This window comes from Arachis ipaensis, chromosome B10 (genome assembly GCF_059453495.1).
Source record: "Arachis ipaensis isolate K30076 ecotype BB chromosome B10, ASM5945349v1, whole genome shotgun sequence".
NCBI lineage: Eukaryota > Viridiplantae > Streptophyta > Magnoliopsida > Fabales > Fabaceae > Arachis > Arachis ipaensis.
In genome coordinates, this window is record NC_142435.1 from 123,050,951 (window position 1) to 123,077,078 (window position 26,128).

At 40.0% G+C, this 26,128-nt stretch overlaps 1 protein-coding gene across 1 annotated transcript; it reads right to left on the reverse strand.

The window, feature by feature from the left end:
* Positions 1-1,590: 1,590 nt before the first annotated feature.
* On the reverse strand, positions 1,591-8,303 carry TAF5 (TBP-associated factor 5). The gene is made up of 19 exons (XM_016325320.3): positions 7,783-8,303; positions 7,590-7,671; positions 7,356-7,434; positions 7,160-7,257; positions 7,010-7,066; positions 6,808-6,895; positions 6,617-6,726; positions 5,936-6,043; positions 5,642-5,793; positions 5,168-5,278; positions 5,016-5,085; positions 4,872-4,911; positions 4,037-4,201; positions 3,833-3,909; positions 2,705-2,821; positions 2,361-2,626; positions 2,138-2,233; positions 1,978-2,050; positions 1,591-1,892 (listed from the first exon to the last, which is right to left on the reverse strand). The coding sequence occupies exons 1-19, from the start codon at positions 7,938-7,940 to the stop codon at positions 1,839-1,841; spliced, it is 2,001 nt and encodes a 666-aa protein (XP_016180806.1). The 5' UTR covers positions 7,941-8,303; the 3' UTR covers positions 1,591-1,838.
* Between the last annotated feature and the right edge of the window lie 17,825 nt (positions 8,304-26,128).

A 26,128-nucleotide genomic window follows, 5' to 3' on the forward strand; every position in this document is an offset into this window, starting at 1 on the left:
GACTAGGTTGATTAACAGGCATTGCTCTTGACATGTCAGGAAATACAGGTCTAGAATTTTCTACCCTAGTGACAGTGGATGTAGTAGAATTAGATGCACTGTTATTTCCTGTATTAATAGCATGTGAAAAATTTTGTTGTGATATGTGTGAACCTGACACCTCAGAAACAGGTACATTTGACATGCCATATGTATTTTGATAAAGAGAATTTTGAAAATTTGAGTAGAGAGGCACAGGCAATCCTTATGTCACCATGGGGGGGACATACCCGATAGCAAGCCATATGGCGGCCACCCCATGGTATTTATGTGAGTTGCATTTAACCCTGTATGGGCATGGCCAATGCCATCATGCCTCAGTGACAGCAAGGTAGGCTCTGCGTTTGAAATCACATGAGAATTTTCGGATCCATTTCTTCTAGTCTCATCACTGGAAGTAGAAGAAGATGATGCAGAAGTATTTGACATGTCAACTGACGCTGATTTTCTTGACTCTGGACGCACGAACTTACCACTGCACAACCACATGCAAATCCAAAATTCCTGCTTTTCCTTTTGACAAATACAATCTATTGACAAGGTCCCACCGGGCGTGCCAATTTGTTTTACTAAAATTTTTGTTAATGTTTAAAAGAAAATGTGGGTATCTCAATGTTGCAATTGTAACGTCAAATAAAATTAAAAGGAATAAAAGTAACAAATAAACATATAAATGCAAGGTGCCGGTGGCGAAGTAAATTGCAGAAATTAAAACAAACAGGAAATTAAAAAGAAGATGAAGGAAGAAACATGAACGTAAAAGAGAAGAAGACGTAAAAGTAGAGGAATTTTATTAATAAAAACTGGAAAAAAATAAAGTACAAGTGTTTGAGTTCAGAGGAATTACTTAAGATTCCCAATTTTACTCTGTGATGCCAAGGGGTTGAGAGCGTTTTGGGTTTCTAAGTGTTTTCCAAAAAGAACTGAACTGCCTACAATGTGCTCCTAAAACTTTATTTATAGACTAACCTACAGTTACCATTTGTACACTACTTGCAGAAAATTTGAATTGTCCGTAACTGTTCCCGCACTTCTTGCTTGATATTAATTTCAAAAATCAAATAGATAACCAACTACAAATGATCTAATTTAATTCAAAATAGATATAAATATTATATATGGAGACATCACCACGTAACTAATTTTTTTTTTTTATAATTTTCTTGTAAAAATTATATTTTGTCTAACACTTATATAGAGTATACCAACATTAAATCAAATCAATTGTTTTCAATTTATATAGGTGACGTTTTCTTGTAAATCGAATCTATTTAATTTACCTTACATGCCTCTCTTGTAAATCGAGTTCAATAGCTTTAACTATAGTACCTAACATAATTCAAATTCAATGGATTCGATTTACCATGTGCTATCAGTATTACATAAATCGAATTTAGTTGTTTCGATTTACAGAGGATCAAACAAGACATTCATATAACCAAATTCAATTTACGATATCTGTGTAATTTTAATCCTCATTTAATTTATCTATGTAAATTACCCGGGAGGAATGTCTATGCCAGCCAATTATGCATATCGTCAGAACCAAAATTAACCAAAGAGAAAACTGAGTTCCATGTAACAAAAACTTGTAACTCTCCTATTCAGAATAATTCACGATACATAATGCATATTGATGCAGAGTGGAGAAAGTATGTTGAAATAAATTTACAGGAATAGTTAAAAACAAAACAAAAAATTGAATACATAGCACTTATGGGGAATATGGTAATTGGTAAGCATTGTTTTTTCGGTCTGCCACTTTGATCTGATATTTGTAGACCTACTCGGGAAATGCATTAGCCATTTTTTGCAAGAGCTCCAGCTGCAAATAGAAGATTCCTTCGAGAAAACTGCTTTCAAGAGTACAAGCATTATATTATATTATTGAACTGGATAAAAACATGTAACTAGGTAATAAAGCATATGAGAGCTAACCCGCAAAGCATAAACTGGAGTAGATTTGGTGGGCAATGTTTTCAGTGATCTAAGTCTGCTAGCATTCCCACTTCTACAGGTAAAAAAGTCATTCAGTTATTCCTACCAATGGGACAAAATTATTGTAGAAAATTATATGTTATCACCATAGCAGGCTTACTTTTCTTCAGCCCTGGAAACCTTAGTGCTCGTATTTACATCCCATAATTTTACACTGCAATCAGCAGATCCAGATGCCAGAACAGAACCTTCACAACTGATACATCCGAAAATAGTTGATAGCATAAGTGGTGTTAAATAGTTAGATATAGAAATTTCAAAGACCTTTAATTTCCTTCCAAACAATGATCAAGTTGAAATATTTTGATCAAGGCAGGAATCACCTGAAAGCAAGTGACCAGACACATGATGTGTGACCAATCAAGGGTGTGAGACAGCGGCCACTAGAGAGGTCCCACATCATGATCGTGCCATCTTCATCGCCAGATGCCATATACCGTCCATCAGGAGACATTGCCAATGACAAGATCATACTCCTGTGACCAACAAAAACTCGGACACACTCCCCACTCTGAACATCCCATAGTCGAACTGTTTTGTCACTTGAACCAGTTGCAATGTAGTTGCAGTTGGCATGCCATTGCACACACTAAATAAGATCATGAAACGGGTAAGCTTTGCTTCTAAAGCATATTATAACTGAAAAATATTGGACTTTATAACTCACATCAACATCAGACAAGTGCCCTGCCATTATTCTTAACGGCTGTATCCTTTCCATCGACCAAATCCTAGCAGTTCTGTCATGCGAAGAGCTGGCAAAATAATGCCCTACAGGACTAAACTGCATAGAGAAAAGAAATACATGGCATTCTATAATCAAAATGAACAGGCAGGCAATGACCTAACATGAAACAAAAAAAAAAAAGGAAAAACTACCAAAAGTACCCATGAAGTTTACGAACGCCGACAAAAGTACCCCTAAACTAAGGAAATTAACGTTGTACCCACGAAAGATGGGTTCCGTACGACAAAAGTATCCAAACCCTAATTTTTTGTTAATTTTTTAATAAATTTCCAAACTACCCCACCTTACCCCATTCTACCGTCATTCCCTCTCTTCTCACTTCTTCCTCTCTCCTCACTTCTCCCTTTCTCAAAAACCCTCACAGAGTCACATAACTCTACTCCTACCTCCTCATTGCCGTCCGCCACCCACCTACCCGTCACCGCCAATCTCCTCCCCTCTCAGTGCTTCCTCCTCTCACTCTTAAGGTGACTACAACACTTTCGTTGCGCGCCTGTGACCCAACCTAAGGGGAACGTCGCCATGGCGCGCCCGTCCCAGCCGAGGAGAACGTTGTCGTGGCACGCCTGACCCAGCCAAGGAGAACACCGTCGTCGCGCACCTGAGAAGAGAGAGGGGTCGTGGTGCTGCTGCATGCAGAAAGAGGGTTCAGTAAACTTATGACTAAACCGGTCGAGGTCCGATCCTCCACCCCCACCCCCACCATTGATTTCGGCCTGGTCTGTTGTAGGAGTAGTTTTGGACTTCATGGCAAAGGTTTTAAAGGTGTAGGTTGGGTTATGGAAGGTTGAAAAAGTGAGTTGAGGTTGAGGGGGGGTAGTTTGGGAATTTTATTAAAAAATCAACAAAAAATTAGGGTTTGGATACTTTTGTCGTACGGAACCCATCTTTCATGGGTACAGCGTTAATTTCCTTAGTTTATGGATATTTTTGTTAATGTTCGTAAACTTCATAGGTACTTTTGGTAGTTTTTCCAAAATAAAAAGACATGGCATATCATTGTTTAATTTTTATTTTATTTTATTCATTCAAGTACAAGTTGTTTACCTGAACATCCCAGACAGGGTAATTGTGACCTTTGTAACAAACAAGATTAGCATTGTAAGTCGTGCTCCATAATCGAACTGCATAATCCAGATAAAATTCACGTCTAAGAATAAGCTTCAAATTCAAACATAAAATAAACGAAACCTACATTACGACCTGAAGTGAAGAAACAAATTGAGGAAGAACATGAAATCAATTACATACTAGTTGAGTCTGCTGAGGAAGAAAGAATAAACTCTCCAACTGGACTAAAAGAGGCTGCATAAACTGGCCCTGAATGACCTTGAAACAATGTATACTGCCTTTTCCCGCCACCACTTTGCCCCATTTGTGGATTTTGTGATGTATCATTCTCATCCTGTGAAAGAGCTGATGATAGAAGCATTGTCAAATGGACATTATGGCAAGAAAAACATGAAGATAAAACTCAATTAGTCATGTACAAATGCTACAAGAGTTGCATAAACTTCTCTTCAATCAAGATCATTTTGTCAAATAGCATCTCAATTTTTGTTTAGTTCAACTCAACTGCCATATATTTTATTTTACTAGAGACCTTGGTGTTTTCAGAAATCGGCATAGTTTTTTAGCTCAAGTAGCCACAAGCAGATTGGCAGACCTGACCAGCACCATCCTTGCTTGAAGAACTACTCTCGCATGTAAATTACAAAAACATCATTTAATCCAAGGGTCCTTAAATCTTCTCCCAAACATTTTGAAATAGAATCTCATATTGATATGTATCAAATATTTCATCCCACTTGGGCTTTTTCTTTTTCAACTAAGTTTTACACTTTAAGATCTAAAAAGGTATTACATATCAGAGACTACTACGTCACAACATCTCAGTTTAATTAATATATAGTTGTTTGCAGGGTGTGATATATAAATATATTAGACACTGTAGCAGATACATTGCAAGGCAAAAAATCATAACCTCTGAACATCAGCATTTTTTCTAACCACATTACATTTATCAAGCAAAGAATGCAACAGTAAAGGCTTAGTCTAGAAACATATTTTGCTACTACAAACTTACAACTGGCAGTCTGTTCTCCAAGCTTTGCCATATCCCAAACCTGTGGAGACAAACCAGATTAACATAAAATTCAACCATAAGGTAAAGATAAAACTACAAATAGAGATTTCTTCTCTTAGATGATGGAATAGGAAGTAAAAGTACCTTCAGTGATGAATCAGAAAATCCTCCAGCAACCAATGATCCATCATGGGATATTGATGAACAGCTTAAACTGAGTTGTTCACCAAAATATAAGTAGTCAGCAACAGAACCCCAAACATAATAACATTGTTTGACCAAGTATTAGACATTACCCATTATGCGTATTTAGAAAAGTATAAAAGCTAACTGATGGCAGTGCTACACTGCTAAGTTGTACACGGTTCCTCAAATCTTCAAGGATTGACTGTTCCACCTCAGTCGGGCTGCAAGAATACACCATTAGACAATTCAATGGAATTAAATCACAAATTTACAAGCTTGTAACTGAAAACTGTAACTTCAAATATTCTAACATCTTGCATTGTACAGCTAACAATGACACAAATCAAACAGTAAAGAACCTTCTCAGCCCAAGAAAAATTATTTCAAGGGGTACAAATCCTATCGAATGACCTTTTAAGCTTTGTTCTTACTTCAATATCATTAAAGTGTTTTAGAATTGTGATACTAACACCAACTCAAATTCATCCCAAAAATGAACAGGAAAGCATAGTGAACCTGCTTTGATCTACATAATATAATTAATTTATAACCATATTTAATGAAAATTTAAACGTGAAAAATACATTATGGGCATGGGAAGTTCTGGTTTAACTCGCGGAGCTGCAGATACAGTATTAACTTCAGCTTTGGTGTTTTTCCCTGTTGCACTTCCGCCCTTGTCCTTCTTTACCTTTTTGATCGAGGCACCTTGCTTTCCTCCTTCAACTGGTCGTTTCTAAAGGAGAAACATGCCAAAAACAAAAGTGAGAAAGCATTTGACCAGTGGATTGAGAAAAATATAAGTAATTGAAATAATTTAATTGGTATCCATACATTTTGTAGACAGAGCAAAAGGTTCATTTTAAGAAAACACATACCTTATTCTCCTCTGTCTCCCCCTCTTTTGCTTCCCCTTCACCCTTCTCAGAATCCGAAAGCAAGGAGCTAGCCTTTTCCAGTCGCTCTTCCAGAGAGTCTTCAAGCAACTACAGAATAAGGATAATGAGATTGAAACAAGATAATGAATAAGTCCTTAATACTGTACATCACAAATCAACGCTGAATGATGCCAATGATGCCAGGTCTATTATTCAATAATTATTGCCAACAGAAACTAACCCCATACCAAGGATTATGATGGCAGTACATACAATTTAATCCCTTTTTTCAGCCAACTATGCGCCACTAATCCAATGCCTTAAAAACCAAACAAGTCGTTGGACCAGTAAAATGACAACGTGAAGGGCTAAAAAAATATTAACTATTATGGTCAAAACTGGGATTTTAAAACATATTTTAAAAATAACATTAATTATTGAACATAGGAATATCAACATTATATATGCATGTAATAGACATAGAACATTCAACACAATAACTTTGCTTAACTAATATATGTCATGGAAGTATTTGTTAGCAAAATGAAGCTTTATGTTCATGCATGGAGACACTTCTACTACAACCAAAGGTAGCAAGAGCAATGGTAACTGAAAGAACATAAGCAATATAATTTCTAACTTCCATTTTGCAAAGTTTTGTATATATATTAATGGACTCACCCCCCAATGTATTTCTTTCTGATTTATCTGGTTTGCTGCATCTTGGCTGCTTCCACTAAGGGTGACAGCCTCAGGATCATCAACAATTGAGCTAGGTTGTCCAGGAGTAACTGCATTATGACAACGAAGAATGAACTACATGCAACAAGAAATTCAAATAAGCAGAAGCAACTTAAAATAAATAAATGTACCTTGGAAGTTAATATGCTCATTGATAATACCAAGTATAGTAGTGGATTGTGTACTGTGTAGATGTTGCAATAGAAGCTCATAGGAATACTAGCAAAAAAAGAAATTGATTTTACTTGTTTGGATGAAGGAATAGTTGTATTAATAAGAAAATGAAACTGGGAACATAAGCTGATAGACAATTCCAAGAGAATGATATATTACCTCACATATTTTTATGTTGAATTTACTCTGCCTAAGCGAATGGGCAAATTCCATTTCCTGAGTAAGAATAACAATGAAGGATTATATAATGTTGATTGCTAAAGATTGAACAACTTGAAGAAACTTCCAAGTTAAAACACAGCAACTAACCTCCAGATGAGTGGGGGAAAGAACACCTTCCAACTTTTGCAGGTCCCTTAAGTGCATCATTTCATGATCTTCACGGAAGGTATTGAAGAAGTGCCGAGCTGAGAATACACACCACAATCAAAATCTCATAAGTAGAAGCATAAATGACAAAACACATGCCGCAGGCCGTTTGGAACTTAGGTGGATATTTCAATACCTTCCTGAACATGCCCTTTTGCAACAAGATCCATAAAGCAATGGATAAACACTGGATAAAGCACACGAAGCAACTCATGCTGCAATTCACAAACCGCTACTATAACTAAACACAAGCCAGCAACTAAAACGAAATAATAATCTTGTATAAACGAATTTCAACAATAAAAAAATTAAATGAAAAGGCCTAATGTATAATGTTTTTGTTTAATAAAAAAAAAGAGTAAATAAGAACCTTGTACAAATCTAGGGAACAGTGAGTCCATGATCTGAGTCTGCTATAACCATCGTGAAATCTTGCAGGGCCACTCTCCAACCTGCAAAATTAAAGTGGACTTAGATTTTAGCTCCATCGCTACATAGAGAGATGAAAACCCGGTTTTTTCCTAAACTGAAAGTGTAAGAACGAAGAAGGGGGAATAATGTACTGAGAGAAAGAGAGAATGTGCTTGGCAATGTCTGGTTCGAGAGGGGAAGAATTGGTCTTGTTGGTTTGGAATTCTTCCTGGAAGATCTTCTCCGTTTGCGTGAACCCTTTCTTCTTCAGGTACGCTGTCACGTACCCTGCAATTTCATCTTCCTCCATTCTTCAAATGAATTCAAACACCTCTTTGCTCTTTCACTTCACACACTGCTTTTGAGCTCTCTCTCTCTCTCTCTCTCGCTCGAATTCCACAGACCAGAACTAATCTCTTCGTTAAAATCTTCTCCAATTTCAGAGCATAGAATATTTTCTGTGCATTCACAAGATGATGTTGATACAAAGAGGAATTGCGGTTTCCGAATCGGAGATGAGAATGCGAGGCAAGGGTTTGGCGTCGTCGTTTTGGGTCAAAAGTCAGAACTCAGAACTCAGAACGGTTTCGGTTCAGCCGGTCTCTGGTTCCCGAGCGATTTTCTAATGGGCTTTCACTAAGAGGTTTCGACCCAAGAATTAAAAAAAATTTGAATTTACATGCACAGCTTTTTCAGGGTAATGTTATTCTTTCACTCAGTGGACCAAAATGGGTCAGTTGCATGTTCTCTTCAGCTTTTTGGACTGCACTTCAAGTATCTTACTCCAATTTGGGCTTTGTATGGATCTTAAGAATTTTAAGACTTTAACCCAAAAAAAAAAAAAAAAAAAAACTAGGAAATAATTTTAAGAATTTAAATTTCGATGCACTGTGAGTATAAAATAATTTTACACATATATCTAATTACATAAAGCATCAGTAAAAATAACTACCTTTTATATTGACCGTATGAATAATCATTTAAAAGAACAAATGTAATTGTACAATTGTGTAAAAAACACTTTATACTATCAATGCATCAAAATTAAATTATAATTTTAATTTACCAACATTTGTTATTTTTTATTATAAAATTATTTTTTATTTTTTATTTTTTTTAAAAAATTAGGATTTAGAGTTAGAAGTTAAAATTTAAAATTTAGGATAAAATAAATTTTAAAAAATTGGTTTATATTGGTTGAAAAATAGTCGGTTCACTAGTTGAAATCGAGAAAAAAATATATTCTTTTCTATTATGCAGTTTGAAATTTGTAAATATTTAGGATGTTAGTGTTTAGATTGAGGGAGGATATTAGTAATATAATAGACGTATAAAGTAACAACTTGGTGAAAAATGTGAAAAAATGTTGTATGGATATTTTGAAAAATCTGGTACAAAATTGAGGTGATGTGATAAATTTGTTAGGATAATTTGTTAGCATATTCTTTTTGTTATTCTTTTTGTATATAAAATAAACGTGTAAGTAAATATATATAAAATAAGAATGAATAATAGAATGGGTGAGATTTTACTATTCTTAAAACTAAGAATGAATAATAGAATGGATGAAATTTCACTTCTCTCAAAACCAGCTTTTATCTTTTAAATTCCTCTCCCTTTATGAAGTTTCATTATTTCACCACCATTCTCTGCAAGTTGAACAGAAATTTAACATTATGTTATATTTAAATTTACATAGACTTTGTCTGTATTGTTTTTTTTCCTTTTTTTTTTTCTCTCTCAATCATATGTTGTATACTATCAATTTTTTTTCTATAGCAAAACATATATATATATATATATATATATATATATATATATATATATATATATTCAGATTTATATATTTCATTAATCTATTAAATTTTGAATCTATTCGAAATCCTCTATAAAGATTCTCTTCTCAAATTGAATACTATTCAATACTATTCTATTTATTTATTCTATTTATACGACTAATTTCTACGATTAATCCTTTTATATTATAAGTATTAATATAGAAGTATTAATAGAAAGAACTATTACTAAATATATATATATATATATATAAGTTACTCGTATAAAGATGCTTTTATATAAAAATAATAAATAAGATACGGACATGTTCATACCTTGGCCCAATGCTAAGGTCCAGGTCTAAAATAAAGGCCCAACTCAGAAGGTTGGTCCCTCCCTCTACATCGACCTTCTCTCTAGAAGTTGGATCCAACTACGACTTGGTATAAGGAAGTCGGGAGTACAGAGTAGCTGGCGGATAACACCCATTTAAATGGGTAACCGCCCCCCAAAATCTCTCACCCACTTCCAGGAGCCATATCCCAACTTTCCTAAGATAAAGGGACAGTTATCTTCCTTGAAAGGTGGAACTACTCCAACAGTGGTTATTGGTTCACCACTATAAATACACTGATACCCCTCAGGTATCACTAAGTTCCAATACTCTCTAAACTTGCTTACACCCTTGCTGACTTAGGCATCGGAGTGTCTTTGCAGGTACCACCCCCCATTCTTTCACGCATACAAGTCGGACGGAGGCCCTCAAACGCAGACCTGCTCGGAGGCTTCCATCCTCAGACGATTGCGCCAATCCCATGAGTCCAGCCCATTAATCTTCGGTTACCCATCGTAACATTGGCGCCGTTGCTGGGGACCTGAGAGATCAACCAGTAATGGCGGACAATTCACCAGAAGATGGTCATACGGCGTCCGATTCTGAGCAAGAAAATCCGGACGTCGAAAACAATGATGCAGACATGGCCGCTCACCAAGGCACGACTAACCAGAACAGAGAAGGCACCTCTGGGTTAAAAGATCTAAAGGCAAATTCTTTCGAAGGGCGCGAGTCCGGAAAAGAAGGACAGACCCATGCAACCGACTTTATGGGACTATTCCACGGCCACCAAGGGCGTCTGGGGCAACTGGAGCAGGAGTTAGAACGATAGCGAGAGGCGAAGAAAAACTTGAGGAATGAGATAGAGCGACGAAAAGAGTTAGAAGAAAAGCTCTTAAGGCTGGAATCCGCTCTCAAAAATCAAAACTCCCGTAATGACCGAGAAGATTTCCCCTTGGGAGGAGAAAATCCATTCAGTGAGGACATAATGAGGGCAAAAGTTTCGAGAAACTTCAAGAGCCCTGATATGGACTTCTATGACGGAACCACGGATCCAAAGCATCATCTAAGCAACTTCAAAAGTCGGATGTATCTGGTTGACGCTTCTGATGCCACTCGCTGCAAAGCCTTCCCGACCACCTTGTCGAAAGCAGCAATGAAGTGGTTTGACAGCCTCCCTCCAAGGTCCGTTACTAGCTTCGAGGACCTCTCGCGAAAGTTCTTAATGTGGTTCTCCATCCAGAAAGATAAAGTAAAGCACACACCGAGCCTCCTGGGAGTAAAACAGGAGGTCGGGGAGCCTTTACGGAACTACATGGAAAGGTTCAATAAAGCGTACCTGGAGATTCGAGAAGGTCCCTTCTCCTAGTCCATATCTAAAAGGCACCCTGCCTCCTTGAGTGATGTACAAGAGAGAGTTGAGAAGTACATCAACATGGAGGAGAATGCCAGATTGTGAGAACCGAGTTGGCGACCTGGGCACTCTCACTCATCAAAAGAGAAAGGAGTCCCCAAGAAAAAAGAGAAAGTCGGCCCCAAAAGGCCTAGGAGATATCACTCTTATACTCCTCTAAGAGTTTCCCTAGTTGATGTCTATAGGAAAATCTGCCATACCGAAAGACCACCTCCTCCTAGACCTATCAAAAACAAAGAGGGAGGGAGTCACAGCCACTACTGTGAGTACCATAAGATATATGGTCACTCAACAAATGATTGTTATGACCTTAAAAATGTGATAGAAAAGTTGGCCAGAGAAGGTCGGCTCGATAGATATCTCATGGAAAGGTCGGACCATCAGGGAAAAAGGAAGCGAGACGACGAGGACCGGAGAGATCCACCCACCACAAACCCCAGAAAGACATATACATATGATCTCGGGGGGGGGGGTTCGGGGGAGGCGGCCTCACAAAGTCGGCTCGCAAAAGGCATTTGAAGGAAGTCTACCAGGTCGGGGGCCAGGCTCCCAACCTCCCCGCTATCTCATTTACCAAAGAAGATGGACAAAGAATCATACCTGGACATGACGATCCGGTAGTGATAACCATGATCCTTGCCAATGCCCATCTTCATAGAACTCTGGTGGATCAGGGAAGCTCAGCCGACATCCTCTTCAAACCGGCATTCAACAAGCTGGGGTTGGACGAGAAGGAGTTGAGAGCCTACCCTGACACCCTGTATGGACTGGGGGATACACCAATAAAACCACTGGGATACATACCCCTTCATACCACTTTTGGAAAAGGGGAAAATCCAAAACTCTGAGCATCAACTTCATAGTTATCGACGTAGGGTCAGCCTATAACGCCTTAATAGGCAGAACTATCCTAAACTGGCTCAGACCAGTGGTATCCACCCCTCATCTTTGCATGAAATTTTCAACACCAGAGGGAATAGCAACCATTAGGGGAGACCAGAAATTAGCAAGGAAATGCTACAATGAAAGCCTAAATCTGAGAGAGAAAGGAAAGGAAGTGCACACCATCGAACTCAGAGGAGTCAGAGCTAAGGAAAAATTGCGACCACAACCTGAGGGAAAAACTCAGGAGGTACAGGTCGAAAAAGAGAAAGGAAAAAACACCAATATAGGAGCCGACTTGAAAGAAGAATTGAAGGAGAAGCTCATAAAACTCCTACAAAAAAATTCCGACCTCTTTACCTGGAAAGCCTCAGACATGCTAGGGATAGATCCCAAACTCATGTCACACAAGCTGTCGGTTTACCCCAGATCGCGACCTGTTCAACAAAGAAGGCGAAAGTTCGGACCAGAAAGGGCTCAAGTGGTGGAAGAACAAGTGCAAGCACTCCTAGAAGCCGGGTTTGTCAAAGAGGTCAAATATCCGGCATGGCTAGCAAATGTGGTGCTAGTCAAGAAACAAAATGGCAAGTGGAGGATGTGCGTCGATTACACCGACCTGAATAAGGTATGTTTCAAAGACCCATATCCACTTCCAAGCATTGATACTCTAGTAGACTCCAGCTCAGGGTATCGATACTTGTCGTTTATGGATGCATACTCGGGATACAATCAAATCCCGATGTACAAGTCGGATCAAGAAAAAACATCATTCATCACACCTAGAGCAAACTATTGCTATGTGGTTATGCCGTTTGGACTAAAAAACGCGGGAGCCACATATCAAAGGTTGATGAATAATGTGTTTGCATCTCACCTTGGGGGCTGATGGAAGTCTATGTAGACGGCATGCTAGTAAAAATCAAGGATGAGACCGACCTCTTGACAGACGTCAAGCAAGTATTCAACACCATAAGGTTGTATGGGATGAGGTTAAATCCCGTGAAATGCACCTTCACAGTAGAGGCTGGAAAGTTTCTAGGTTTTATGCTTACACAAAGAGGAATCGAAGCTAATCCCGACAAGTGTAAAGCGGTCCTAGAAATGAAAAGCCCAGCTTGCTTAAAAGAGGTCCAGCAGCTGAACGGTCAACTTGCCGCCCTCTCCAGGTTCTTAGCGGGATCGGCATTAAGATCCCTACCACTCTTCTCCCTACTAAGAAAATGATGCAAGTTTGAATGGACTCCTGAGTGCGAAGAAGCATTTCAGGAGTTCAAAAGGTTTTTAAGCCAACCTCCCATTCTGACCCAACCTAAAGCCGGGGAAGAACTCGTCCTGTATTTGTCCGTAGCAGACAAAGCTGTAGCATCAGCCCTAATACGGGAAGATGAGGTCGGGTAGCATCCTGTATATTTCACCAGCAAAGTTCTACAAGGCCCTGAATTACGGTATCAAAAACTCAAAAAGTTTGCGTACGCCTTAACAATAGCCTCTCAAAGGTTACGACCTTACTTTCAAATTCACACAATAAGAGTCCGAACGAACCAACCCATGAAGCAAATCCTCTAGAAGACGGATATTGCGGGTAGAATGGTTCAATGGGCAATAGAGCTATTCGAGTTTGACTTAAAGTATGAAACTCGGATAGTAATAAAAGCCATGTGCCTCACCGACTTCGTGGCAGAATATGTAGGAGATCAAGAGGAAGAATCCACTGCATGGGAATTATGCGTAGATGGATCCTCAAACAAAATAGGAAGCGGTGCAGGCATAATACTGGTCAACAAATGGGGAACCCAAATAGAAGTCTCCCTCAAGTTTGAATTCCCAGCTTCTAACAACCAGGCAGAATATGAAACCTTGATTGCAGGACTAAAGCTGGCAGAAGAAGTCGGTGCAACGAAAGTAGTGGTATACAGCAACTCTCAGGTGGTGACCTCTTAGATAAATGGAGAGTACCAGGCTAAAGACCCCAACATGAAGAGATACTTGGACAAAACCTTGGAGCACCTTAGGCGCCTTACAGAAACCGAGATCAAGCACATAACTCGAGATCTCAACAGCAGAGCAGACGCCCTCTCCAAGCTAGCAAGTACCAAACCAGGGAGAATAATAGAAGCCTGATCCAAGAAACTCTCCAAGAACCCTCTGTAGCAAAAACAGAGGCCAAGCAAGACGTCCTTAAAGTTACCGGATTGGACCTCGGGTGGATGAACCCCTTGATAGAATATCTAAAATTCGACATCCTACCAAAAGAGGAAAAAGAAGCTAAGAAAATTCGGAAGGAAGCACAAAACTATACTTTGGTGAAAAATATCCTCTATAAAAGGGGGATATCAACACCATTATTAAAGTGCGTTCTGACCTCAAGAACGACAGAAGTTTTAGAAAAGGTCCACAATGGTATCAGTGGAAACTATCTCGGGGCGAGGTCACTGGCAAAGAAAGTCATCCGAGCCGGATTCTACTGGCCAACTTTACAAAAAGATGCCACCGAGTTTGTAAAGAAGTGTCAACCATGCCAAATGCATGCAAACTTCCATGTCGCTCCCCCCGAGGAGCTCATAAGTATAACTTCTCCATGGCCTTTTGCTAAATGGGGGCTGGACCTATTATGACCCTTTCCCCAAGCATCTGGACAAGTAAAATACCTGATAGTGGGAGTAGATTACTTCACGAAGTGGATAGAAGCAGAACCATTGGCCACCATCACTGCCTAGAGAAGTCGAAAGTTTCTCTACAAAAACATTATCACAAGGTATGGGGTACCTCACTCCATCACCACGGATAATGGCACTCAGTTCACCGACTCAACCTTCAGAAACCTAGTAGCCAGCATGAAGATCAAGCATTAATTCACCTCGGTAGAACACCCACAGGCGAATGGGCAAGCCGAGGCAGCCAACAAAGTCATACTGGCAGGATTAAAGAAAAGGCTACAAGATGCAAAAGGAGTCTGGGTTGAAGAACTCCCTCAAGTACTTTGGGCTTATCGGACTAGACCTCAGTCTGCCACAGGGGAAACACCCTTTCGACTTGCCTATGGCATAGAAGCCATGATACCAGTAGAAATCAGCGAGCAAAGTCCAAGGGTGAGCTTCTACGATGAGGTCGGAAACATACAGGGGCACAAAGAAGAATTGGAGCTACTCCTTGAAGTCCGAGAGCAAGCCCAGATAAGAGAAGCAGCATTAAAGCAAAGAATGGCTACAATATACAATAAAAAAGTCATTCGAAGAAACTTCATCCAAGATGACTTAGTTTTGATTAGAAACGACATTGGAGTCAATAAATCCGGGGAAGGAAAGCTCGCTGCTAATTGGAAAAGACCATACAAAATTAGTGAGGTCTTAGGAAAAGGTTACTATAAGGTGACCGACTTAAGCAGCACCGAGCTACCTAGGTCGTGGCATGCTTGTAATATGAAAAGGTACTATAGTTAAAAGTGAACTCCGCTCACTAATGTACTCTTTTCCCAACTTCATGGTTTTTTCCCAAAAGAAAAGGATTTTTCTGAAGGGGGTTTTTAACGAGGCATCAAAGCAGGGGCTAAGGGGAACAAATTGTCAAAGCCCTTAGTAGCAAAAAGTACCTTCACAAGTAAATAAAGATCTTTTTCCTACATCTCTTTAAGTTCCTTTATACATTATTTTTTCTACGAAATGCGCCGACTTAAGCTCGACAAAACGTGAAAGTTCCATGAACCGACCTAGATGGTCGTCAGGATAAAACGACGAGGTACAAGTCGGTGTAAAGAGGTTATAAAAGTAGATCATGATAAACTCGGAAATTACTCGACCTACAAGTCGGAAAAACCGAGGAAAGAAGAAATGCATCGCAAAAATAGTTTAAGTTACAGAAACTCAATAAATCAAAAAATTGGGTATAAGGAATATGAAAAGAGAAAAAGAAAATCCAACAAAAAACCAAAGGCATAGGTTATCCCAAGTCTCAGAGAAAATTCAAAATATATTAGACAAGAGATAGCCAGCCAGGATAAAGGATTTTTTCAAAGTAAAAAGTCAAAACAGGTTTTGGAAAAACCTAAATAGAAAGCATGCACACAATAAAAGGATATCCTAAACCCTTATTCAAAAAAGGGTATTTTTAAATATTTTGTTTACGACCATGAAAGGCCGAGAAGTGTCAAGCAAACGGCACCACCATATAAAACAAAAATAAAATTAAAATTGTTTAAAAATAGGGGGCCCAGGCCGGACCCCCTTATAGCCACAGTCAGTTAAGAAAGAGGAAGATCACCACCACCAGTAGAAGGGCCATCACCACCAGGAGAAGGGCCATCACCACCAGGACCAGGGAGAGAAGTCGGAGCAGCACCAGGAGGGGGCGGAACAGGCTGATCGGGATTTTGAACAGGAACTCCCGAGGAACTCGACATATCCCCCCGAGGAGGAGACTCCACTATTCTTTGTCCCCTCATCTTCAACTCGGAGTCAGTCGTAGGTCGGGGAGGGGAGACAATAGTGCCGTCCACCACGATCTTGTCAGGATCTAATGGAGAGAGGTCCAAGTCGGGCGCAATGACTCCGACATCTTCCTTAAATATTCTCCATGCCTTCTTCGCACCCTCAGTGATGGAATCCTCCAAGTCCTGGAAAACGTCCCGACACCTCGAAAGCTCCTTTTTCAGATCCAAATTCTCCCCAAAAAGCCTAATGTAATTTTGCTCCGCCTTCTCCTTAAGGCCCTCCGCCATGGCACACTGGCCCATCAACTTCTTCTCCCTCTCTCGAATCCGATCCTTCTCCTCCTTCAACTTGGTAACCTCCTCCTTTAACTTCTTCTCCTCCTCCTGGTATAAAGAAATTTTCCCCTCAACCTCTTCAACCTTTCGGGCAGAACCCAAAGAGCTAAGGGGGAGTATGTTAAAAAATATCCAGGAGTCTCGTACACACCCCAGCTGCCCGGATGCTCCCCTGAACTATGACATTCAGATGGTTCCGAACCATAGCATCATCCATATTAATGGATGAATGAGGAAAAATATGGTTCCGGACAAATTGGGGACCATTGAATGTAATCCCGGAAGAAGAGCCAGAAGTCTTTCGCTTCTTCTTCTCGGGTTCAAGAGAAGATCGGGGCAGAGGAGGATGAGAAGGAAGAGAAGAAATAGAGGAAGAGGATACCGTGAGGGGACGAGAGGAAGTCCCCAAATTATGAGGAGGGGGAGGAGGGGGAGGAGGAGGAGGAAGATTGCCATGGCCCTCGCCCGAGATCTTTTCTTGGCATCTTGAACTTTTTGATAAGAAGAGGCAGAAGCTTTCTTCACCATTTCTGAAAAAGAAGAAGACAGAAAAATCAATTTACAAGGAAATCAGAATTCCAGAGTCAGAGATAATTAAAAACAAGTCGGAGCAAATAAAAAACAACCATATCTACCTAATTGAGTCTGTACAAAGGTCGGAGACCCCTAGAGGAACTTTTTCGTATCAAGATAAGGGGCTCTTCCCCAAACTTCTCGGAAGAATCCCACAATAGCCTCCTCTACCTCATTCAGATCATCCAGACTATATTTTTCCACAGGAAAGGCTTCCGACCAGTACAGAGAAAAGCGAGGAGCAGAATTTTCATCCAGAAAAAAGGGGTGGTGACCCTCTACAACTTGAACTTTAAAAAATAAATTTTTGAAGTCATGAAAAGACTCATAAAAAAGGTTGAAAACCCTCCGGCATTGAATAGCTCGGAAAGACACCCACTGTTGCTTATTATTTTGCCCACTAAAGGGTTTGGTCATATGAAAGAGATAAAAGAAAATTTTCAAAGAGGTCAGAAAATCTAAAGCTTGACTAACAAGCTGATAAACCTTCAAGAAACCCCAAGAGTTGGGATGAAGTTGAGTAGGGGCGACACAACAGTGATGCAGGACAGAAATTTCAAAAGCAGAAAAAGGTAAAAAACTCCCAATCGAGTAAAAAGACTCTCATACATAAAAAAGAAATAAGGGTCCTCATCAGAAGTCCTCCCAAAATAAACCGGTCTTCCGGACCCGGGGCAATCAGTTCATATCTTGGCTCATCCTCATCAAGGACACAAATTCTATGATGAGTATGAAGATCAGTGACGTAATCAGCATCTACGAGAGGTTCCTCCCCAAGAACCGTGACATCCACCCACTGGAAAAGAGACTCTAAAGAAGACATCTTTTTATAAAAAAAGGGTGACGAATCCTACAAAGAGAAAAGAAAAAAAAATCAAAAATAGAGTCTCTAAAAGGCCTAATATAAACTTCTCAGGCAAATAGAGTCACTGGACCTATAACAGCCAATACTCCCCTCAAAAAACACGCAAACTAAAGCATTCGTAAAAAAGAGAGAAGAGAGAAGAACTAACCTTTGCTTGAAAGAGGGGCAGAAGCAGTAGTGGCTCAAAGAAAGGAGAAGTCCCCTTGAGCAGAAGAAGTCTCTCTCGTATGAAGAATGCAAATGCAAAAGTTTCCAGAAACGAAACAAAGAAAGGGAGGGAAAGTATTTATAAACACGTCAGGGGCATAATAGTAAAAGTAAAAAATGACCATTTAAGAAATGCACAGTTACCAATGTAACTGATCCCCGTGTGTAAATACGCAAACTCTTAATGGACGCGACGTTTGATTAGACGCGACTGTTGAGAAATTTTAAATCACGTTGGTTCTGAAAAATCACGTCGGTTCCTCATCAGGTCGGCTACGAACCAGAGTTAAAACACTCGAACCCAACTCTTAAAAGAGATTGCGCTCGAGTAGGAGCACTGTTCATACCCTGGCCCAATGCTAAAGCCTAGGTCCAAAATAAAGGCCCAACCCAGAAGATTGGTCCCTCCCTCTACACTGACCTTCTCTCTAGAAGTCGGATCCAACTACGACTTGGTATAAGGAAGTCGGGAGTACAGAGTAGCTGGCGGATAACACCCATTTAAATGGGTAACCGCCCCCCAAAATCTCTCACCCACTTCCAGGAGTCATATCCTAACTTCCCTAAGATAAAAGGACTGTTATCCTCCTTGAAAGGTGGAACTACTCCAACGGTTGTTATTGATTCACCACTATAAATACACTGATACCCGTTAAGTATCACTAAGTTCCAATACTCTCTAAACTTGCTTACACCCTTGCTGACTTAGGCATCGGAGTGTCTTTGCAGGTACCATCCCCCATTCTTTCACGCATACAAGTCGGACGGAGGCCCTCAAACGCAGACATGCTCGGAGGCTTCCATCCTTAGACGATTGGGCTAATCTCACGAGTCCAACCCATTAATCTCCGGTTACCCATCGTAACAGGACATATGTTATATTAATCAATTGAATTAAACATATTAAATTATTTAATCACTTTCAATTATTATTTTTATATAAAAATATTTTCATGTAAACAATCACTAAGAGCGTTTTTCAAAAGCTTATACAAAAATGATTGCTTAAAATTTTATTTATAATTTTATTTATAGAAGAAATATATGGGCCTCAAATGTAAAGCAAGCAAGTACCTGAGCAATATTTATTTGATTACGAAACAATATTAATTAACCAGTTGAATTATTCTCTACCAAACTTTCACTACTGTCCACTAGTTGATTTCAATTTTAATTTGCATTATTTTGGTGGTTAGGAAAATGAAGCAAACTAAGAGATGTGGGCTGGGGAACACAAGTCGCGTATACCATGTTATGTGTTGCCACTTTTCCTAAAAGGTATGAACTATGAAATGTCAGCCATTCGTTGTTGGAGGTGTGAAGAACATAATTAAGCTATATTCGTGCCCATTTTTAGATATATGACATAATTCTATAGGTTTCAATTTTTTATGTGGCGTGATTGTATCTGATCTGATAAAATATATTATCCGTCTGCTACATCCACTAATTTGCAAGAAGTTATAACGCATAAAAAGATTGCGCTAATAAAATTTATAAGAATAATGCTACGTATCCAAATTTTTTTATGAATTAAATTTAATTAAATTAAATAATTTTAATTTTAATTAATTTTTATTATATTAAACTAATTTAATTTAACTTTATTAAAAATAATTTAAATATATAGTATTATTTAATTTATAATAACACTTTATATTAATATCTCTTTAAAACATAAATTAGCAATATATATTATATTGCTAGTATAGACACATTATTGATTCATCATTCTTTTATTTATTAAATATATAAAAGCATAATAAAAATAAAATTAATTAATGTTAGAGAATCAATATAAATCAATTTAGATCAATTAGTATCGTCTATATTTATATAGCATATCTGTACATTAATTGTAGGATTCTATGTCTTTATTTCTATGATTCATTTAGCACCTATAAATACCCCTTGTATATTGTACCTCACAACACAACTCAATAATACATTTTTCAAATTATTCTCTCAGTCTCTTGTTTCTAACATGGTATCAGAGCCATGGTATCCTCCTTAAGGAGGATATGTTGTTTTTCTTGCGGTGAAATTACCGTAGTTTTTACATTTTATTTTCTATGCCATTCTTCTTTCCCTTTTGTCACTCCTTTGATGCTTTTTTACCTCACCGACTAGCCTATTTTCTCTGTCTTGTATTTTTTTTTAGTCGAATGATCAAACACCATTGTCATCCGCTGCTTACCTATTCTCATGAAGAAATCATATAGTTTTCGCTCTCTTTCGGCAGTTCTGTATGCGTTTTCTCGTGGCAGTTCCGTTTGCGTTCTCTCGTGGCAGTTCCATCTGCGTTCTCTCGTGGCAGTTCTGTTTGTGTTCTCTCGTGGCAGTTCTGTCTGCGTTTTCTCGTGACAGTTCCGTCTGCGTTTCGTCGGTGTTTCCTTGTGGCAGTTCTGTCTGCGTTTCTTTCCGGCAGTTCCATCTGCACTTCCTTCAGATAGCGGCAGTTCCGTCTGCGCTTCCTTCAGACAAGCGGCAGTTCCATCTGCGCTTCCTTCCGGCAGTTCCGTCTGCATCCGTTTTATCAGTTTATGCAGTTTTTTTTTCTCTTTATTTCGTTGTTTTAAATAAGCTTCAAACTCAAGTTGCTCACTTGAGTTTGAGGGGGATGTTAGAATATAATTAGGATCAATTAGGATCAATTAATATTATTTAGTATATCTGAATATTTATTATAAGAGATTACGTCTTTATTATTACGATTCTCTTAGTACCTATAAATATCCTTTCATATTGTATCATTCCACACAACTTGAATAACACACAAATCCTTCTTTCAATTCAGTCTCTTGTTTCTAACATTAGAATATAATTAGGATCAATTAGGATCAATTAATATTATTTAGTATATCTGAATATTTATTATAAGAGATTACGTCTTTATTATTACGATTCTCTTAGTACCTATAAATATCCTTTCATATTGTATCATTCCACACAACTTGAATAACACACAAATCCTTCTTTCAATTCAGTCTCTTGTTTCTAACATGGTATCAAGAGCTTAGGTTTTTTTTTTCCGATGAATATTAGTTCATAGCCCCTTTGTTTTTCCTTGTCGACAGTGTTCTTTGGCCACCTTTTTCGTTCTCTTTTTGACGCTTTGGTTCGTCACCCCCATAACCATCTTATTCGTCTTGTCGTCGTGATTCCAACGCAAAAAGAACCGTCACCATCCGCCTCCGGACGCGCCGCCGAAAGACGCTGCCACGACCAGGTTGATCTTCCTTCCAGCTTCCACCCGTGCCTCTTTGCTCGCAATTTTCGAGCTGTTTCCGATGCTTTGGTTCGTCACCTCCGGCATCATTGTGTTCTTCTCTCTGTCAGCTTTCAAACGCCGCCAAGATCGCCTCCAGAGACCGCCGCACGCGCCCCCACGCGCCTCCAGAACGTTGTTGTCCACCACCATTCTTTTCTCATCCAGAGGCTTCAGCAGCCGTTGGATCTTCGTACAGATCGGACGTTCCTGGAGCGTCCACGTGTCACACGCAAGCTGGTTGGGCAACCCTGACCCGCGACAACCCGACCCGACCCGCCCTTCGACCCGCGTGCCACCTGTCGCCAGCGTGCCTCCTTCCGCGTATTAGGTGCCGCCACGTGTCGTCACTTGCTGACGTGGCACTGACTTCACCGCTGACGTGGCGCTGACGTGGCTGCCAAGTGGACCCTCCCTAAGGTTTTTTGGTGAGCTCTTTCCGATTCCGCGCTCTATTTTCTCGTTTTCTGCCCCGAATTTGCAGTTTTCTTCTTCCTTTTGCTATTTCTTCTATTACTATGGAAAAACCGGATGTCTTTCAGCCTATCCCTGTTATTCTTAATGGCTCCAACTATGCACATTGGGTTGAAGCCATGCGAGGATTTCTTAAAGGGAGGAAATTATGGCGATATGTGACTGGTGATATTGCTTGTCCTGTTAAGCCAACTGTATCCAAAGATGGTGCCTCCAAATCCAAGGAGGATGCTGAGAAGGAGAAGGACTATGTAGAGAAATTGGAAGATTGGGATAGTAAAAATCATCAGATTATCACCTGGTTTCGCAACACTTCTACTCCTGGCATTCATTTACAGTTTGGGCGTTTTGAAACTGCTAAAGAGGTATGGAATCATTTGGCGAAACGTTACACTATCTCTGATCTCTCTCATCAGTACCAACTGCTTAAGGAACTTCATAGCCTTAAGCAAGAACGCGGCCAAGCAATTTTTGATTTTCTTGCTCAGATGGAGATTATTTGGGATCAGTTGACCTCCTGTGAGCCTGTTCTTAAAGATCCCACCGATGCTAAGGTATATGAGGATTATCGGAACCGGACACGTCTCATCCAATTTCTGATGGCACTTACTGATGACTATGAGCCGGTCAGGGCTTCTCTTCTTCATCAGAATCCCTTGCCTAGTCTTGAAGATGCTCTTCCTCGTCTTAAGTCTGAAGAAACGCGCTTGGGATTGCTTCGTTCTAAAAGTGAAACTGTCTTTGCTGCCACCGACAGAAAGGAAAAAATCTGTCGCAATTGTAATTGGCCTGGGCATTCCTTCTCCGATTGTCCTTCTATTAAATGTCGTAAGTGCAAACAAAAAGGCCACATTGGCTCCAACTGCCCGAAACTGTTCTGCCATTATTGTAAGCTCTTGGGTCACTTGATTGCTACCTGTCCTACTCGACCACCACGCTCAGATCAGAACAAGTATCAACCTCGTCCCAACAACTCTTCGCATGTGCCTGCCTCTACTGCTGCTGCTGCTACTGAGTCCACCTCTTCCACATCTCTCAACACACCTTCTGTCTCTCCATCAGATGTTGAAACCCTTCTTCAGCAACTTCTCTCTTTTTCTGGTAATACCCCCGCTACTCTTTCCACCCCTCCAGGTAATTCAAAATGGTATTTTAATTCTGGTTGTTTCAATCATATGTCTCTTTTGCGTCATCTTTTTTCGTCGCTGTCTCCCACTACAAATGCACCTTCTGTTAACACTGCTAATGGTTCCCTCTTGCATGCAACACATCACGGGGTTATTTCACAGTCCAATATTCATCTCTCTGATGCTTATTTTATTCCAAAATTGAATTTTAATCTTATCTCTGTCGGTCAACTTGTTGAACTTGGTTTTGATGTCATTTTTTCAAATTCTGGATGTCGTGTGCAGGATCGTCGGACGGGAAAGATCATTAGGACTGGATGTAAGGTTGGACGCTTATTTGAGCTTGAGAACCTTCATGTTCCCTCTACAAATCTTTGTGCTGCTTCCTCTCCATCTACTCTTCACTTGTGGCACCGTCGTCTTGCCCATAGCTCCTTAGGCAAATTACGTCCTCTTATATCTACGGGTGTTTTAGGTCAAGTTCAAAATGAGTCTTTAGATTGCATTTCTTGTCGCACTGCAAAACAACCTGCCTTATCATTTAATAATAATTCCTCTATTGCATGCTCTCCTTTTGATCTTATTCATTCTGATGTTTGGGGACCCGCTCCCACCGCTTCTATGGGAGGGGCCCGATATTTTGTCCTCTTTATTGATGATTATTCCCGTTTTACTTGGGTCTATTTGATAACTAATCGTTGCGAGTTGCCTCAGATTTATATTAACTTTGCCACTATGGTTCGAACTCAGTTTTCAAAGGTCATTAAAATTTTCAGACGTGATAATGCTATGGAATATCGTAACTCCAAACTTTTAAATTTTCTCGCTGAACAGGATACTTTGTCCGAGTTTTCTTGTCCTGGTACCTCTCAACAAAATGGCAGAGCTGAGCGTAAACACCGTCATATTCTTGACTCTGTCCGTGCGATGCTTATTTCCTCTTCCTGTCCTGAGCGTGCTTGGGGTGAAGCTGTCCTCACTGCTGTTCATGCTATCAATAGACTCCCTTCTTCTGTTCTTGGTAACACTACTCCCTTTGAGCGTCTTTATCGTACTTCTCCCGATTACAGTTCTCTCCGTGTTTTTGGTTGTGTCTGTTTTGTTCTTCTTCAGCCTCATGAACATAATAAGCTTAAACCTCGGGCTCGCATGTGTTGTTTTCTTGGTTATGCCTCTGAACATAAGGGTTATCGTTGTTGGGATCCTATCTCTCGCCGTATTCGTATATCTCGTCATGTTGTCTTCTGGGAGCATCACATGTTCTCTAGTTTTTCCTCTTTTGAGTCCATTCCTTCTACTCCGTCACCGTTTTTTACTAATCCAAATGTTGATCTCTTTCCTAGTGATGATACTACAGGGTCTACCCCAAGTCCACCCCTCGAGGCTCCTGATCCTCCGCCTTCTCCATTTCCCGATGATTCCAATCCGGATGGCGATCCCGCTCCTAGCGTCATGCCTCCTCCTCCCACTCGTTCTTCTAGGGTAAGGAATCCACCTCCTCATCTTCTTGATTATCATTGCTTTTCTACTATTCTTCATCAACATGAACCTAAGTCATTCAGAGAAGCCTCCACAAATCCAAATTGGCAACAAGCAATGCAGGAAGAAATACAGGCGCTTGAAAAAGCACACACTTGGGATTTGGTTGATCCTCCTTCTGATCAGGAAGTTGTGGGCAGTAGATGGGTATACAAGATCAAGACTCGCTCTGATGGCTCTATTGACCGTTATAAGGCACACTTGGTTGCTTAAGGTTGTACGCAAGAGTATGGTATTGATTATGAAGAGACTTTTGCTCCTGTTGCTCGCCTTACGTCTGTTAGAGCTCTCCTTGCCATTGCTGCGGCTAAGAGATGGTCTCTCAGTCAGATGGATGTGAAGAATGCATTTCTTAATGGGAATTTGAAAAAAAGAAAGTCTATATGAAACCACCTCCAGGATATCCTTGTCCTTCCAGTACTTTATGGACTCAAGCAAGCTCCTCGTGAATGGTTTGACAAGTTCAGCACTACCATATGCAGTCTTGGTTTTATTTCTAGTCCTCATGAGAATGCGCTTTTCATTCGTAAAAGCGAACGTGGAGTTGTTCTTCTACTTTTGTATGTTGATGACATGATCATTACTGGAGATGATGTTGATGGTATCTCTGATCTCAAGGCCTCACTTCATCATACCTTTGAGATGAAGGATCTTGGTTCTCTCAGCTATTTTCTTGGTCTCGAGGTCATCTCCACAGATGATGGCATTTATCTCTCTCAGGCTAAGTATGCTTCAGATCTTCTTGCTCGCGCTGGGATTATAGATAGTCGCACTGAGTCTACTCCTCTTGAGCCTAATGTTCGATTTACTCCTATGGATGGCACTGTTTTGGATAATCCGACACTTTATCGCCAGTTAGTTGGAGGTCTCGTCTACTTGACTGTCACCCGACCAGACATTGCCTATCCAGTTCATGTCCTCAGCCAGTTCTTGTCAGCTCCTCGTACTACTCACTATGCGGTAGTTCTTCGCATTCTTCGGTATGTCAAAGGCACTCTATTTCATAGCCTATATTTTTCTGCCCATTCCCCTTTGATCCTTCGGGCATACTCTGATGCTGATTGGGCTGGTGATCCCACTGATCGTCGTTCTACTACTGGTTACTGTTTGTTTCTTGGCGACGCTCTCATCTCTTGGCGTGCTAAGAAGCAAACATTCATTGCTCGCTCAAGCACAGAAGCTGAGTACCGTGCCCTCGCTGACACCACTGCTGAGGTTATCTCGGTTCGTTGGCTTCTCGAAGATCTGGGTGCTCCTCAGTCGTCCCCTACTGATGT